This window comes from Cervus elaphus, chromosome 14 (genome assembly GCF_910594005.1).
Source record: "Cervus elaphus chromosome 14, mCerEla1.1, whole genome shotgun sequence".
NCBI lineage: Eukaryota > Metazoa > Chordata > Mammalia > Artiodactyla > Cervidae > Cervus > Cervus elaphus.
This window is the reverse complement of record NC_057828.1, coordinates 37,032,095-37,050,646: the sequence shown is the minus strand read 5'-3', so window position 1 is coordinate 37,050,646 and position 18,552 is coordinate 37,032,095. Positions and strand designations below refer to the sequence as shown.

Below are 18,552 nucleotides of genomic sequence, written 5' to 3'. Positions count from 1 at the left end.
ATTTTATGAGGTTTTATAAATACACATATACATACATGAAATTAATTGTAAAAATGTTGATCCTCCTATCTTGGGATTGTAAAGTGCTCTGATAAAGAATATATTGTTGTCATCACTGATTCTTTATCCCCTGACACTTCTAGCAAATTAACTTGCACAAAATAACTGTTCAACAAATGTTTAATAAATTAAATTGAACCATTTACATAATTATGTGTCAGAATTTCCAAATTATATTGCTTAAAAGAAATTAGATTTATTCTCAGAAAACAAACAGATTTTTTTTTAAATAAAACAAGAAACATATATTTTTTTAAAAAAAGTTCTTCCCAATTACTATTTTACAGATTAAAAATAAAAGGTTTTGAATATAGCTGTTGAGTTGGTTAGAATTTGATTTGGCCGCAAGTTACAGAAAATTCAAACAATAATATCTAGAAGACATAAAGATGGAAATAAAAATACTCTGAGAGATATTATAATGATGGATACATTTTATATATTTGTTAAAACCACAGAATGTACAACATAAATAGTGAATCCTGGGGCTTCTCTAGTGGCTCAGTGGTGAAGAATCCGCCTGCCAATGCAGAAGACATGTGTTCAAATCCTGGTCCAGGAAGATCCCACATGCCTCGGAGCAACTAAGTCTATGCACCACATCTATTGAACCCGGGCTCTAGCGCCTGGGAGTTACAAGTACTGAAGTCCTCGAACCCTAGAGCCCATGCTCCAAAAAGGAAAAGCCACCTCAATGAGAAGCCCAAGCACTGCAATGGGAGAGTAGCCCCTGCTCACTGCAACTAGAGAAAAGCCCACACAGTAACGAAGACTCAGCACAATTAAAAATAAAATAAATAAAATTATTTTTTTATAAAAACAGCAAACCCTAAGGTAAAATATGAACTTTGGGTGCTTATAATGTGTCAATATAGGTACATCTTTGGCAAAAATCTACCACGCTGATGAATACTATTGATAATAAGGTTGGTTAAGTAGGGTAGGGAGTATATGGGAAATCTCTGTACTTTCCTCTCAATTTTTAGGCTTTTACCAGGCTTCCCTGGTAGCTCAGCTGTTAAAGAATCCACCTGCAATGCAGGACACCCCGGTTCAGTTCCTGGGTTGGGACGATACGCTGGAGAAGGGATAGGCTACCCACTCCAGTATTCTTGGGCTTCCCTGGTGGCTCAGTGGGTAAAGAATCCACCTGCATTGCAAGAGACCTGGGTTCAAACCCTGGGTTAGGAAGATCCCATGGAGAAGAGAAGGGCTACCCACTCCAGTACTCTGGCCTGGAGAATTCCATGGACTGGGGTCCATGGGGTCGCAAAGAGTCAGACACAACCAAGTGACTTTCAGCTTCCTCTCAATTTTGTTGTAAACCTAGAACTGCTCCAAAAAAAAAAAAAAATCTTAAAAAAACAGAAGACATAAGTTAATTTTTCTCTAATACAATTACACAGGCAGATCAAGTTGCTATGCTGCCTCTATAACCATCAAGGAACCAGACTCATTCCCTTTCACTCTGCTATCCACAACTCAGATTTCACCTCCTGGCTAAGATGACTGCTTGCCAGACAGGAAGAGCAAGAAAAGAAAAAAAGAAAGGTGTATTCCCTTTCTTTAAGGGCACTTCCCAGATACTATATACATCTCTTCTGTTTACATCTCACGGCCAGAATATATCACAGGGCTACACCTAGCTGCCTGGGAACCTGGGAAATGCAATCTTTATTCTAGAGGCCATATGCCTTGATGAAAATGCAGGGTGCTATTACTATGGAAGAAGAAAAGACATATCAATGACAGACAGGCTTACACAGTTTTATAAAGTGATAATGAGCTTTGAGTCAAACAAATCAATAAGGTACAAGTCAAACAAATCACAGTGTACAGCAAATTAATTAATTCTAGTAAACTTTCAGAGTAAGACAGTAATGAGGAATCCTGGAACACATTTCCAACAGATAAACAATTTTGATTGAAGCCACTGAAAGTCCCATCCCTTCATATCAGTTAATCAGTTCAAATCAGTTAAAAGAAATGTTATGAAAAGAATATATAACTGCATAAAAGCAAGGTTTAAGATGAAAGGAGAAATTCATTTGCAATTATCTTTCTACCCTAATCTAAATGAATAGTAATTTTTCTGGTTAAAATCAATTATATCTCTATCCTTACCTTAAGAATAGAGTGAATGCTCTAACACTGTCCTAGTACACTTAAATGTGCCAGGAATAAAAGCGTGGAGAGACTAAATAAAAGTTAAAGAAAGACAATAAATAATTTCAGAGAGTCTGGGATAGTCTTTCCAACATTTACAAGATTCTTCAAGAGATATGGACTGCCTGTCCCACCCCAATGCCCCAAAAGCAGTTATTTCATAGATTCAAAATAAACAAAAGTGAATTTATCTTTAAATGTGCTATTTTTAAATTTTTGTATTCATTAATTTTCATCCCTACCATCACCTGGAAGAGTCAAATATGGAAGCTACACTTTAACTGTATAAACTTGGAACCTAAGGATAGAAAGGACCTTGAAAATCGCCCCATTATTAAAAAGGTAGCTCAGAAATCCAAACAAAAATAACAGAATTCTGGTTAGACATATGATCATATAGTTCATATAACCATTCCTAGATGTGGACAAGCTAGTCTGTCTTTAAAAGTTCACAAATTCCCCAAAGAAGATATAAAAATAGCCAATTACGCACAAGAGAAGATGCTCAATTATTAGAGGAATGCAAATCAAAATCACAGAGAGATGCCACTTCATACCCATTAGGAAACTATTATCAAAAGTAACAAGTGTTGGTAAGAATGTGAAGAAGTTCAAATCTTTGTGCATTGCTAATGGGAATGTAAATTGTGATGCAGCCACTATGAAAAACAATATGGGCTTCCTTAAAAAGTTAGAAATGCAATAACCATATGATCCAGCAATTCGAATTCTGGGAATTAAAAGTAGGGTCTCCAGTGTTCACTGTAGCATGAAACACAATTGTCAAAAGAGAAAGTAACCCAAATGCCCGTTGATGTATGAAAGGATAAACAAAATGCGGTACATACATACAATGGAGCATTTTTCAGCCTTAGAAAGGAAGGAAATTCTGACACATGGGATAACATGGGTGAACTTTGAGGACGTTACACTAAGTTAAAAAAGCCAATCACAAAAGGATAAGTACTGCATAATTCCACTTAGATGAGGTACCAAGAGCAGTGAAATTCATAGAGTCAGGAAGTAGAAGGGTGACTGTCAGGGGCTGAGGGAGAGGAGAATGAAGAGTTATTTTTCAATGAGTACAGAGTTTCAGCTTAGGAAGATGAAAAAAGTTCTGGAGATGGATGGTGGTAATAGTTGCTGAACACTGTGAATGTACTTATGCCACTGAACTGTATACTTCAGTTCAATTCAGTTCAGTCACTCAGTCGTGTCCGACTCTCTGTGACCCCATCGACTGCGGCATGCCAGGCCTCCCTATCCATCACCAACTCCCAGAGCTTACTCAAACCCATGTCCATTGAGTCAGTGATGACATCCAACCATCTCATCCTCTGTCGTCCCCTTCTCCATCCGCCTTCAATCTTTCCCAGCATCAGGGTCTTTTCCAGTGAGTCAGTTTTTCACATCAGGTGGCTAAAGTATTGGAGTTTCAGCTTCAGTATCAGTCCTTCCAATGAATATTCAGGACTGATTTCCTTTAGGATGAACTGGTTGGATCTCTGTGCAGCCCAAGGGACTCTCAAAAGTCTTCTCCAACACCACAGTTCAAAAGCATCAATTCTTTGGTGCTCAGCTTTCTTTATAGTCCAACTCTCACATCCATACATGACTGCTGGAAAAACCACAGCTTTGACTAGACGGACCTTTGTTGGCAAAGTAACATCTCTGCTTTTTAATATGCTGTTAAGTTGGTCATAACTTTTCTTCCAAGGAGCAAGTGTCTTTTAACTTCATGGCTGCAGTCACCATCTGTAGTGATTTTGGAGCCCAAAAAAATTAAGTCTGTCACTGTTTCCACTGCTTCCCCATCTATTTGCCATGAAGTGATGGGACCAAATGCCATGATCTTAGTTTTCTGAATGTTGAGCTTTAAGTCAACTTTTTCACTCTCCTCTTTCACTTTCACCACTTTCATCAAGAGGCTCTTTAGATCGTCTTCACTTTCTGCCATAGGGTGGTGTCATCTGCATATCTGAAGTTATTGATATTTCTCCCGGCAATCTTGATTCCAGCTGTGCTTCATCCACTGTACACTTAAATATGCTTAAAATGGTAAATTTTATGTTACATGTATTTTACCAAAAAGAAACAGAAACACACTTCCCTGGTGGTCCAGTGGTAAAGAAGTGAAAGTCGCTCAATCGTGTCCAACTCTTTGCGACCCCATGGACTGTATAGTCCATGGAATTCTCCAGGCCAGAATACTGGAGTGGGTAGCCTTTCCCTTCTTCAGAGCATCTTCCCAACCCAGGGATCAAACCCAGGTATCCCACATTGCAGGCAGATTCTTTACTGAGCCACAAGAGAAGCCCAATGGAAAGGTTCCATTGGGAAAGGTTCCATTCCTGGTCAGGGAAGATCCTACAAGCTATGGAGCAACTAATCCCATGAGCCACAACTACTGAGCCCTCAAGCCTAGAGACTGTTAGCCACAACACAAAGACCCAGAGCAGCCAATAAATAAGTACATTAAAAAAGTTGTGTTTCTTTTTTTTTTTTTTTTTTGAAAAAAATGGAAAGAATGATAGACTGATTTGAGCAATATGAAAAAATTTAAAAGCTTATGGAGTAAAATATGTCATTATTTTAAGGATGCAGGACAAATAATAATCATTTTAGTTACCTTTATCTTCCTTAAAAGTACTTATACACACTAAAGAACTTGTATCTTAAGTCATATATTTTCTGAGATTTACTTCAAAACAACCAACTGGGGGAACTCCAAAGTGAGGAAATATAAATGAAAAAGGATTTACCAACAGTTAAGAACTGTTGACACGACATTATGGTCACATGAAGATTCTTTATATTATTTTTCTCCACTTCTGCACTTGTTTGCATTGTGCTATAATGAAAATTTTTAATATTGTTTATTGTACATTTACCATATGAAACAGCTTTAAACAAAATCATCAAGAGCCAATGAAGCACAGCAAGTTCTAAATTCTAAAATAAGCATAAGAAAGAAAAATTTTAAAGGGATATTTTCCTTATAAGGGGCTTCCTTGGTGGCACACATGGTGAAGAATCTGCCCGCAATGTGGGAGACCCAGCTTGGATCTCTGCGAAGGGAAGATTCCCCGGAGAAGGGAGTGAGTACCCACTCCAGTATTCTTGCCTGGAGAATTCCATACGTCATCTCTTCCACTTATAAAGAAACCCTTTTGGGGCAGCATTTATAAGTAACAGTTAACATATATTAAATGTTTCCTACTTATCCAAGCTTTACATATACTATTTATGTAATCCTTATAATAATCTATCATCATCATCATCATTATTACTACTATCTCCATTTTATAGATGAGGAAACTGGGACTCAAAGAGGCAAAATAATTTTATTCAAGTTCACAAGTATTGAGTAAATTTTAAGTCTGTGGAAGGAGAGATTTGATCTTCTATCATAATCTAGAAGGGATAAGATCAACACTCTTGCCTCATCTGTCTCTGTAAATCTCTGAAGACTTTCAACATTAGCTCAGCTCAATTTAGTTCATCTATTGAGCACTTACTAAGTGTCAGAAGCTGGGCACCGTGATAAGCACTCAGAACTGCAAACAGAAGACACAGATCAACATAATATTTATTTTAGAAACCAGATGATCCAATATAAATTTCTTTTCCTAACACTCGGTTCTTCCTTTTTCGTGGCAGTAATCACTCTACAATAAGTTATCTGACATCTGACCTCACCACTGTAAAGTAAGCTCAGTGAAGATTCAAACCCTATCTGTCTAGTTCACAACTCTATTCCCAAGGCCCAACACAAGGTCCAATCATAGCTAAGGCTCAATGTATGTATGGTGTACAGAACTGAATTTTGAACATGCTATTCATTCACTAATCCAAATGAAAGCAACACAGTGAAGAGGCAAGAATGCAGACGCTGGATCAAGCATTCATTCATTTGTGCAGTCATTCATTTGTTCACTCACTGATTCATGCGCTTAGGCACTCAATATTCAGAAACACCTACTAGGTACCATTTCTCCGGGTGCTGTGAACATAGCACTGAAGATAGGAGTCTCCACCCTCAAGGAGTTCACCAGCCCTGTTACTAATCCCTGAGCAATCCTGGGCAGCCACTTAGTTTGCATATGTCAGTTTCAGCTTTCTTATTAGAAAAACAGGATGGTAATAATCAGCATGCATCATATTTTAAGGAAATCAGATAATATACAAGAAGGCCTTGACACATGGTAAGCACTCAATAAATGACAACTATTCTAATTAACAATAAACTGAAAGTCAAAACCCCAAATACTAAATATAAAACTTGGAGCAAGTGACAAATAGCACTGATTTCCAGAAAAAAAAATGTATTTTAAAAAGTTTGGCAAGAGAAATATTAGTAGTAATATGTTCTATGTGATAATTTCCTTCAAAATGCTTTGGTCATTTTAAATACTAAAGTTGAACATTTTCCCTAGATTCTGTACTAAAGAAAAAACTTTCTACTGAACCAGTTTGCCTGACATTTCAAAAGGTTTTGTGTGGCCAAAGATCGTCATGTAGACATATATCAATCTGACAACTTCCATCAATGACCAACTGGGGGGGAAGCTGGGATTCTAAATGACCTAAGGCCACAGGGACACTCAGCAAGCTGGGAAGACTGGTCAAGGAGAGTTTTGCAAAGTTTATTCTTGCAAGGAACCTCAGTATCTTCCACAATTCCCAAAGAGTCTGTAGCATAACCTGTCAATCATTTTTAGTCAAACATTCTCACTTACACTTCATCTTTTCAATGATTCTGTAAAGTAGTCTCTAGGAGAAGTTAACAAACTTGTCCAGACTTATGCAGCCAATCGAGGCAGAGCAGGTGTTCACATCAAGCCCTTCTGACTTGGAGACTCTGTCACTTCATCATGAATTAACTACTTTCCCTAGACTACTGCCTTCCTTTCAACATTCTGAGGTATATGAAAAAGAAGTGAGCTTTAAAATAAATGGATTTCTTTATACCCCAATTTTAAATTCTCAACAAGGATTTCAACCATTTTAAATCCCTTTTACCCAGAGCTTCTGGTTTTCCCCTCAGTCTTAACAGGAACTGGAATGGCTACAATGCATGTCTGAGACTCCATAAGATACAGCAATTAATTAGAATGCTTTCGACATCAGTAAATCACCTGAGATGCTGCAAGTGCACTTCCTGGGATATTCATGGTGCATGCAGATTTTAGTCTTACTGCAAAACAACCTCTATCATCTGACCTTTGGAGGGCTACCCTCTGCAGACCACTTCCAGTTTCCATACGGTGGAAAAAAAACAAAACATAAACCTTTGGTGTAATTTATTACAATATCTCTTAATATTTCCTTAGCAGACCATGGTTCTCCTTTAAAACTTTACATCTGTACTATTATTTTTAAAAATTGTTTGCTGGACAATTTTTTTGTTGCAACGTTGTTGCAAGCACTGCACGCCAAGTCTCAAGCTAAGTATAGCTTTCTCTTTTATCTTTTCTCTTTGATACTGCTTTTTCAACGGGTTTTATTCCATAATCACTGTGCTATCAAATATAATAGCCACCAGCCACGGGGGACTATTTAAATTTAAATTATAATTAATTAAAATTAAATATAATTTACAATTCAAGTCCTTGGTCACATTAGCCACATTTCAAGTGTTCAACTGCCCTCTGTGGCTAGTGGCTACTATATTAGACAGTACATAGTATATTTCCATCATGATAGAAAGCTCTATTGGACAGTGTTGCCACAGAACATCAAATTCTGGGTTTTCATCAGCCTAGAACTTCCAGTCAGGATCAAATCAAGAACAGAACTACTACCAGAGTAGGTCAGACTAGTTCTCAATCTTATTTCCAGGACTCCAAATGCTAAATTATAGTTGAAGGGAAAAGAGAATCTAGTCATCTACTATAGTGGATGATTAAATATTCGAGAATAATCCATGGATGCCACAGCGTAACCAGGACACTGATTTCTTACTGAAACTAAACCATAAACACAGGCTTATTGCATTTATTTTAAGAGAAAGATAAAGAAACACACAAACCACAGAAAGACAAATAAATAAAGACCTGAATTCATCCTGTGTGACTTAGACAAATCATGTTACTCCTCTGATCTTAAATTTCATAATCTGCAAAATTAAAAAGTAGATAAATTCTTAGTTTCTTTTCACCTCTGAAAGTCCAGAAGCAAAGGCTTTATTTAGTTTATATAATATCTAAAGAACTGTGCAGACTTCAAACATATATTAGATAATAATTCAAAGGGTTTATTAAAATTAGAAGAAGCTAGTCATATAGAATGTAAGTTAGGACACTCACTGTGTCATAAAAATGGTATTACCATAGCATCCTACAGAATCTGCCTTTTTAACTACCAGAAAGACATGACTGGGAGTGGTTAAAATGTTCACATTTTTACCTTTATCAAGAAATATAGCAACATATTGGACCCTATGGCATATACAATGTGTTTCATTAAATAGTAATAGGGAAAGAATAATTATTAGAATTATAATATATAATGTAACTATGACATATTATACATTGTTATAATTATATTATTATTACAGCATTTATTGAGACATTTATTGAGGCTGTTTAACAGGCTAACTCATTTTATCATCAAACAGCTCTATGAAGGAAACTTTTTTTATTTTTTATCATTTTACATTTTACATGTAAGAAAACTGAAATGAAGGGAGTTAGGCTGCTAACCCACAGCTGCAGAGCTAAACAAGGGCAGTCATGATTTAAAACCAAAACCACTCAGTTGCAGCGCACATGCTTCTACTTCAGCACACTGACTCCTAAAGAGAATTTTACGTGCTAATCATCAGAAAGGACCTAAAATAAGAAGGCTCCTAGACTACTGTTAAGAACCTAGCTAATATCACAAAGCTCCCATTTTCCTATATATTTTTCCAGAAGACAGAACAACAACTTATTTCCCTGGATAGGCCCCTCAGCCAAAATTCTTTCTAGCCTAGGCCAAGCAGCACTTTTAATGGAACTGGAATCAAGATCATGATTGTCTATTAGAGTTCCAATGTCCTGAGACCTTTGTTAATTGAATTAGACACAAGACAAAGGGAATTAAAAGGAGGGTAAGTTAAATTTTCATATTGCCTTGGGCAAATGTCAGAGAAGTGGGTCTTTTTTTCCCTGAGGAACTGCGTACCCACTTTAACATTTACAATTATTTTATAATTAGATTGATATTTTGTAAGATAGAAGCCTCCATAACACTGACATTCAAATGCCTCCTTTGCACAGGGAGAGAGAGCGAGCAAGGGCCAATTACTTGTGCTGCAATATCATTTTCAAGGAGACTTAACATTCATTAAGTCACTAAATATCCAAATCCAAAATATTTTCATATTCTCTGCAGTGATCCCATTCCATCAACCATACTATCTAAATATACCCTGCTTCCATCACTCAACAAAGTCACAAAGGCTATTATAAGGCATTAAAAACCCCTACATACTTTCTCCTTTCTGCATCTGCACTTTAGTGTGATCAATTAAGATTTCAGTTAGGCTGGACGTGAGAAAGGAAGGAAATAAAATTCAAGCCACAAATCCTTATCTTACTCCCACAAATAGCACTGACAAGCAACAATTGGTGAGGAAAAAGCTCAATGGAAGGCTTCCTTGCTCCAAGCTCATGTTAACTATTATCCAAAATTCATTATTAAATTATTACTCATAAAACGTCTCTGTCTACTTCTCAGAAGTATCACAGATGATGGTTCTATTCTATCTCAGGGCGCATTAGTGTCACTGAGGGAAAAAATAGGTCTGCATCTGATTCAAACAGATTAAACTCATATTTATAGTAGACACATCCTTTAGTCTAGGAAGGAGCTTTCAAATCATATATATACAGAAGACACTTCATTCTGGAATTTTTTAGAAATGGCATAGATGCCTGCCTTCCATCTGAGCCCCTAGTTTAGAAATCTGAGGATCTAAATGCCTTTTGTGATTATCCATTTGCAAACATCCCTTTCTTTTCTAACAGGCCTTTCTCTTTTTATCACCTATAAATATTCTGCACTACATGCAGCAGCACCCTATACACAGAGAGATCAAGGTAACGAAGGTGCAAAAATGTCAAAGGCTATTTTTCACAAAGGAGCTTGAGGAAGGAGCAATGTGACACCTTCAAGATTGACCAGACTGGACAATCCTGAAAAGACAAACACACTGAGTTAATGCTGAAAATGTCAGCTCACTCGCCACTAAGAAACTAGTGATGTCTGTAACTCACTCTTTTCCAAAGAAGAAAACAAGTCACTCCCCTCTTGTGCAGATATATCTGTTTTCACAGAACAGACTGACCACAGCAAAAGCTTGCCAAGGTTATGTCTAGGTCAAAGCAATCAGCAGAGGTGATATTCTGACTGGGCTGAGAGATCCCCTACACCTTTGATGAAAGAAAGGCCAATTGTCCCATCTTACTCTTCAAAAATAGAGCCATCTTCGTCCTTCAATAAAGCATCACTACAAAGTTAGTGGAGGTGATGGAATTCCAGCTGAGCTATTTCAAATCCTAAAAGATGATGCTGTGAAAGTGCTGCACTCAATATGCCAGCAAATTTGGAAAACTCAGCAGGGGACACAGGACTGGAAAAGATCAGTTTTTGTTCCAATCCCAAAGAATGGCAATGCCAAAGAATGTTCAAACTACTGCACAATCGTACTCGTCTCACACGCTAGCAAAGTAATGCTCAAAATTCTCCAAGCTAGGCTTCAACAGTATGTGAAGGGAGAACTTCCAGATGTTCAATCTGGATTTAGGAAAGGCAGAAGAACCAGAGATCAAATTGCCAATCTCTGTTGGATCACAGAAAAAGCAACAGAATTCCAGAAAAACATCTACTCCTGCTTCATTGACTACGCTAATGCCTTTGACTGTGTGCATCACAAAAAACTGTGTAAAATTCTTAAAAGAGATGGGAATACCAGACCACCTTACCTGCCTCCTGAGAAACCTGTATGTAGGTCAAGAAGAAACAGCTAGAAACAGACACAGACCAAAAGACTGGTTCAAAATTGGGAAAGGTGTACATCAAGGCTGCATATTGTTACCCTGCTTATTTAACCTATATGAAGAATACATCATGTGAAAAGCCAGGCTGGATAAATCACAAGCTGGAATCAAGATTTCAGGGAGAAATATCAATATAACCTCAGATATGCAGATGACACCACCCTTATGGCAGAAAGCGAAGAGGAACTAAAGAGCCTCCTGATGAAAGTGAAAGAGTAGAGTGAAAAAGCTGGCTTAAAACTCAGTATTCAAAAAAAAGAAGATCATGGCATCTAGTCCCATTACTTCATGGCAAATAGATGGGGAAACAGTGGCAGACTTTATTTTCTTGGACTCCAAAATCACTGCAGATGGTGACTGCAGCCATGAAATTATAAAACGCTTGCTCCTTGGAAGAAAAATTATAACCAATCTAGACAGCATATTAAAAACAGAGACACAGCTGACAAAGGTCCATCTAATCAAACCTATGGTTTTTCCAACAGTCATGTATGGATGTGGAGTTGGACTATAAAGCAAGCTGAGCACCAAGGAATTGATGGTTTTGAACTGTAGTGTTAGAGAAGACTCTTGAGAGTCCCTTGGACTGCAAGGAGATCAAACAGGCAATCCTAAAGGAGATCAATCCTGAATATTCATTGGAAGGACTGATGCTGAAGCTGAAGCTGCAGTACTTTGGCCACCTGATGCTAAAAATGGACTCATTGGAAAAGACCCTGATGCTGGGAAAGATTGAAGGCAGGAGGAGAAAAGGACAAAAGAGGATGAGATAGTTGGATGGTATCACCAACTCAATGCACATACGTTTGAGCAAGCCCTGGGAGTTGGTGATGGACAGGAAAGCCTAGCGTGCTGCAGTCCACGAGGTCACAAAGAGTCAGACACAACTAAGCGACTGAACTAAACTGAGTCCTTCAAGACTAACCCTTTCCCACAACCACAATATGATACCAAGTTTAAAAGCATCCATCTGCGTGTCTATGCCCAAGAGGTACTCAAAACAAGGCTGGTACCTGCTCTCACCTCCAAAACATAATTTTCTGTTTCACAATTAAAATATGCAGCATCTTAGGGAAAATGATATCTTCACCCTTAGGTCCTTCTTGAAAAGAAAAATTAAAAGGAAGAAACAAGTGGAAAGAGAGTGACTAGATGGACAATGAAGAGAGAGGAGGGGAAGAGAGAATGGGTGAGGAAAACAGTCAGGGCACTTGCAGGGGGGACAGGCATAGTGAACTTTATAGGTTTGCTATTTCCAAAAGATGTGTTTATTCCACTAAAACAGTGAATGAGAAAAATATTTTCCTTTTCTTTTCTGACAGCTGGAGCATAAATGGTTGTTGCAATAATACCAGAAATTATTGGTCATTCAGAACATTCTTGCTAGTATGAAGCCAGCATGCCAGCCAATTTGAAATACTGGTCCACAAGGTGCCCTAGATATTTTGTTTTTCAAATGCAGGAATGTCAGCTTCTGGACGAAAAATGATGTATGCTGTCTAGTGGGCAGCAGGCTGGCCAGACACCAAACTTAGAATGTGTCTCCCTATAATCTCAGGTCCTAACTCAGCAGTCCTTCACAGCCAGGGAATGAGAAGACCAAGAAAGAGAGCAGTGTTTGACACGTGAGTTGTCACCTCTACATATATTTTAAGAAGCTAGTCTGAGTCCAGGGTGAGTTGGAGCTAGGTGGGTCTCTTCTCTGGGAACTTGATTTATTTCTATTCCATTCTAGTTAAGGCCTACTGAAGGGAACTTAGGAAGCCCCACTACTAAAAGTGGTTAAGCCTCACATTTTATACATTTTTGAATGTTTTCAGATATATGAAATGATATAACTACTCTAGTTTCATCACTTGCTTGTGGAAAAAAGCAACATTATAAATTGAAAAATTGGTAAGGATAATATTTTATCCATATGTGTTTTTTAAAATGTACCTCTGCTATCAAAAGAAGCATACAGAGAGTCCTCACATTAAGTCAAAAAGGTACCAGCAAATATCCGGGACTGATTTGCAGGTACCAACCCTGATCATGAAGCAGTGTTGAGACAGGCTGGGCCTGAGACCTGGGACCCTTTGCTGCAATGCTTGCACCTGGACGAACATGTCCTCATCTGCTCATCTCAAGCAACAGAATATAAAGAAACTGTAAGACACTAAAAATAACTGCGTACATATGCAGTTGGGCAAATTATGAACAAGATACAAAAAGACCAAAAACCCAGCTGCCACTTCTGAGGCATCCTGGGTACTGAGCATGATCCCTGCACACAGCCCCACCAAGGGGGCTGGCAGACCACCCAAGGCATCGCTCCAGTCCAAACCACACATTCATCCTTACCCTCACCCCATTTAATGGGCCACCTTGCTCTGCCTCGGGGAGTAAGCAATAAAGCCTTAAAGCCAATAAAACCTTCCCTGAATTTCTCATCTGGAATCTTATCAATTTCTATTCATTAAGAAGTCCAGGAACCCTGGTCAGTAACAGTGTTAGTAATGCCTGTAGCTTTTACAATAGTAGCACTCACTCTACCTGGAAGATCATAGTTCTACCCATTGTACATTTTCCCCATAATATCACAAAGGAATTCTCCATGGAAAAAAGATTCCTGGAATTTTCCCATTATTTGCAGGAATCACAATAATCCATGTGAGGGCAATCATAAGGGAGTGGCATCAGACCAACACAAGAAATTCACAAACCCCAACTCTTTTCTGTGTATTCCACTTTGACAACCATTCACTGTTTCCTGTCCCACACAAGAACGTTCCTAAACCTCATGCGTAACTTATCAAGAGAACACGGAATTAGCACATGCATATCTTTGGTAGGTATAAGCCATCTGAATCCTGGGTGGCTTGCAGGGAGGGGAAATAGTGAGAATACCATGAACATTTCTAGTTCAGAGCCCACTTTAAAAGCTATGTTTCCACAATTAACCAGAAATGGAAAATTGGCATAAATCAATAAAACAACAATTTCTCCAAGCATTCTCCTCACTGATACTAAGCAAGGCACTGTGAGGTTGAAATTCTTTCCTTATCTTTGATTAAGCATTTGTAACATGTCACTTATTCTTTTATGCAAGTCCACCAGTTGAAATATTCTAATATATGAAGTTAACCTAAAACCCTCCTCTAACTACTCTGCTATTCTTCACATTAAAATTTTGTCTCTACCAAGAAGATATTAAATGTCAAAACCCACATAAGATACAAAAAAACAGAAGTAAAATGGTCACATGATGTCATGATGTATATCTGCCTACAGAGACAGACCAAGTGACTTGGTAACCAGCAAATGATAACCAAGAACAAACACTGTGCTTCTTTATATAAATTATCTTGTATTTATGTATTAATATTATTTTTTGTGTCACAAACAAAAAATATATACATTCAGAGAATAAAAGGATAGACAAGCAATCCATAATTAAGCATTATGAATAAAATTTACTGGAGTTACATTTTTCTAACAAGGATTTCTCAGGGAAATCTTTTCTAGAAATTAATTATATGTGTCACTACCCTAAACAAAGGAGGGCAAAAGAAGTAGCACAAGCAGTTCCAAGCTTACCCAACAGAACCGCAAGGCTTAAAAGAATGAGAAAGAATTACATTCTCTCCCAAGGCTATGAAGTCATAATAGCCTGTTCATTTTTAAGTAACCATAATGACAATTTGATACTAAACAACAACTTAGTGTTTCAAAATTAGCAGTATGAACCTTAGGTACACTAAATAATCCAGTAACTATCTATAAAACTCCTAGCCTCAGTGTTCACTTAGTCTCATGATAGTGACTAAATGAGACACACAGACTGATGTCATATTAAGTTTATTTCTAATCAAGATTAACTGTTAGGTGTCCAATCAATTTAGCCTCGGATCATTTATAGGGAAACGGAGAATACAATGTTTGACCTAACAAAAATAGCTAACTTGATAATTTTACAAAAGTCCAACTCTCAACACTGCACAAACCTATAAGACAGAATCTACAATTCTCATATCTTTCACATTACCATATTCAAAGTCATACAAAAAATAAGGAATATTACAACTTCTTTAAAAACACATAACTTGCCCCAAAATAGGTCTTCTCCTAACTGAATCTATATAGATTGGGCAAATATACAATAATTTCAATCAGCATAGGAACAGACTAGTAATAATTTAAGCTCAAGTGGATTATTTCCTTGATTTATCCAGTCGGGATGCTTTAAAACTAAAATAGGCTTTTTTTTTCCCTGTGAAGAAAAAGTTTTACTGTGCTGTCACACACACACACACATACACACACACATACCCCTGCATTCACAGGTACACAACATACTATAGTCTACAAGGCTAGCACAGCCAGCATATCCATGCATATTCACATCGAAATAATAACAAGATTTCCGCAAACACGTATCATCAGCACCTCTTAATGACACTGGGCCACACTGAAGGAAAGTTTGGATTTAGTACAGGTCAAGGTGGAAAGCGTTTCATCCTTCTCCATAACCAGTTCTGATCCCCTAGCAAACTCATCCTAGATTCTTCAGTGGGCTCACACTAATTAAAATCTTTAACAGTTTTCTTGGTTTCCAGGCCTAATTTCCTTTTTACCACTGCTAGTGTTAACTAAAGAAATCCTACCCCAATAAGCACTACAGATAATATGCTAAAGAAAAATAATCCCCCTTCTGTACCAGAATTTAAATGAAGAATGCTGCTTCCTTAATTTTAGTAAGATTATAGACTCTAACCAAAAAGAATTTACCTAAGCAATCACTCTGAAGCACAGACAATATTCAAATACATCTTTATTATGGTGGCTCAATATCTAGAAGTTTGGTGTTGACAGCATCGTTATAAAATGCATAAAGCTGTCAGATAAGTTTGGAGAAAAAAAAAAAACTTCTAAAATACAAAGATTTATTTAATGGGCATATGGCACTAGAACATAAATACCCATAAGTAAAATTATAAAAATAACACAAAGTAAAAAATATCTTAAGCTAAGATTTAAAAAAAAAAAACTGGAATGATTTAGTTAGAAGCAAAATTATTAAACAACCCATACATACATAGCCACATTCACTCTTGCCCCAGGAATGCAATGTAGTCTTCATTTATTTCTAAAATGTTATACATCTGTATGATCATTACAACCTAAATGCTTAGGAGGAGTATTAGAAAAAGCTTTTTAAAACTATTACAGATGCTATAAAATCCTGTATGTAACAAACAAAATATGCGGGATGTCCAAATTTGCTGCTGCTGCTGCTGATTGCAGCTTCATCCATGTAGGATCCACAGGGAAAGTGTGAGAACATAGTATCAGTAGCCTCATTTACTTCGCTATGTCTCTACACATATGCTTTACTTGAGAATGTCAACTCATCCTCAAGTATAGTGTGCAGTCATTGGGGATTTGGAGAATCCCTAAGGTCACAAAATTGATAGATACTCTGATCTGAGGGGGAAAAGAAAAATTCAAAGAAGCCAGAAGTTTCCCTTTTTCCAGGAAAGTGAAGAAATCCTTACCTTTCTGTACACCAGCATGTTGGGTGATTCATCTGCCACCCCATTGCTGGTCTGTCCATAATTATTCCCCTGGGCCATGTCACCACACACCCGTGGTCCACTCTCAGATACAGGAATTATCAGTCTACCCTGCAAGAGATAGAGAGACTTCAGTGAGTTCTTAATGGTAGTACTTAAGAAGCCTGACTCTTATTTTCCCAAACTTTTTACTTTGTATGGGAGTACAGCGGACTAACCATGTTGTGGTAGTTACAAGTGAACAGTGAAGCTATTCAGTCATATATATACTTGTATCCATTCTCCCCCAAGTACCCCTCCCATCCAGGCAGGCACATAACATTGAGCAGAGTTCCATGTGCTATACAGTAGGTCCTTGTTGATTATCCATTTTAAATACAGCAGTGTGTACATGACCATCCCAAACTTCCTAACTCTCCAAGAAGGTTGACTCTTGATTCATCTCCCCCATCCAACATTGGAGCATGCTTACATGCTGGGGCTGGCTTGTAGAAAGTAGCACAGAGACAGATTTAAAAAAAAAAAAAAAAAAAATTTACACCTACAGTATTCCCAGGAAATTGTAAGAAATGACAATCTTTTAGTTAAAATTGTCATTTGACTAGGGTTTTAATTGACTTGATTTTCTGGATACTCATTTTTTAAAAGTGTTTGAGGCTCACTGGGGAAAAAAAAAATCACGGTTACCGTTTCCATCCTACAGAGTTCTCTTCTCTCCCAATACTTGCATCTCCACCGGATGGTGTTCCCCCCCCTCCCTCCCCGAATGGCTAAAAAGGCAACACCCTGTAGCAGCACTTTCTCCCAGGTGTCTGTCTAGTTTCCCCGCATGCAAGCGCATCAGAGGCCCATTCCCGAGCCATTCTCCAGTCATGTGTTTCCTCTTCATTCCCCTAGGTCTCCCGCACAGAGTCAAGGCAGCTTCCTCGACTTTCACCTGCCTGCACTGCCCGGCCACTGCTTCCTCTCCCCTCGGCCCAACTCGGCTTCGGAAGTCGCGGCGTAACCCTGCCCAACCCCGGCCAGAACGCAGAGAAGGTGTCCTGGCAACAAGACCAGGTGGGAGGTCGGCCCTTCAGGCAATTACCTGGGTCACCGTGAGCAGCGCCAACTGCGGAAGCCGCGGAGCGACCAGGCGGAGAGAGGGGAAAACAAGCAAGCCCGGCTCGCCTGCGGCGGCAGCAAATGGCAGGCGAGCCCGAGCCGCGCACTGGAGCCGGGCCGGCGGCGGTGTCAGCCGCGCGGACCCGGGCGCGAGGCGCCGGGGCACCGCCTCCGACCTCCGCCCCCACCCCAGGCCACCCCCATCCCCGTGCCCAGCCTCGTACCTCCTCCTCAAGGTCGCGGCCCGAGGCGCCTGCTTCCCGGCGGCTGGGTGCGGCGGTGTTAGCGCGCGGCCAGCTTCATCACCTCCGCGCGGGCACAGGGCTCTGACGGCCCGCGCTCCACCGCTCCCTCCTTCGCTTGGCTCCCGGGCTCCGGGACCACGAGCGCGCGCGGGACCGAGACGCCCGGCCCGTGCGCGCGACTGGGGAGGGAGGAGGGGACTGTCACGTGGGACCCGGCTTCCCTAGGTGCCGGCTCGGGGAGGGGAGCCGGGCGGGGTTGGGGGCGCTCGGCTCCGCGCGGCCTCGCTGCCCCGTTCTGCCGCCCCACCGTCTCGGGCCGAGGCAGCGGCCGCCCTGCCCCCAAGCGCGTGCAACCCTTGCACACCCGACTCGCCGGTG

General features: G+C 39.3%; 1 protein-coding gene across 7 annotated transcripts in view; it reads right to left on the bottom strand.

Moving 5' to 3' along the window:
- The window catches only part of RGS7 (regulator of G protein signaling 7), a 469,633-nt gene extending 451,282 nt beyond the window's left edge, over positions 1 to 18,351 (bottom strand). The window contains exons 1-2 of one of the 7 annotated variants that reach the window (XM_043923595.1): positions 18,154 to 18,351; positions 16,808 to 16,936 (exon numbers count right to left, since the gene is read on the bottom strand). In XM_043923595.1, coding sequence (XP_043779530.1) covers positions 16,808 to 16,885 — 78 coding nt within the window. In that variant the 5' untranslated portion in view covers positions 16,886 to 16,936; positions 18,154 to 18,351. Of the gene's footprint in view, positions 1 to 16,807; positions 16,937 to 17,912; positions 18,063 to 18,153 lie in introns of those variants that run through there. The other 6 variants (XM_043923593.1, XM_043923591.1, XM_043923596.1 and 3 more) reach the window with 6 other exon arrangements.
- Positions 18,352 to 18,552: the final 201 nt, after the last annotated feature.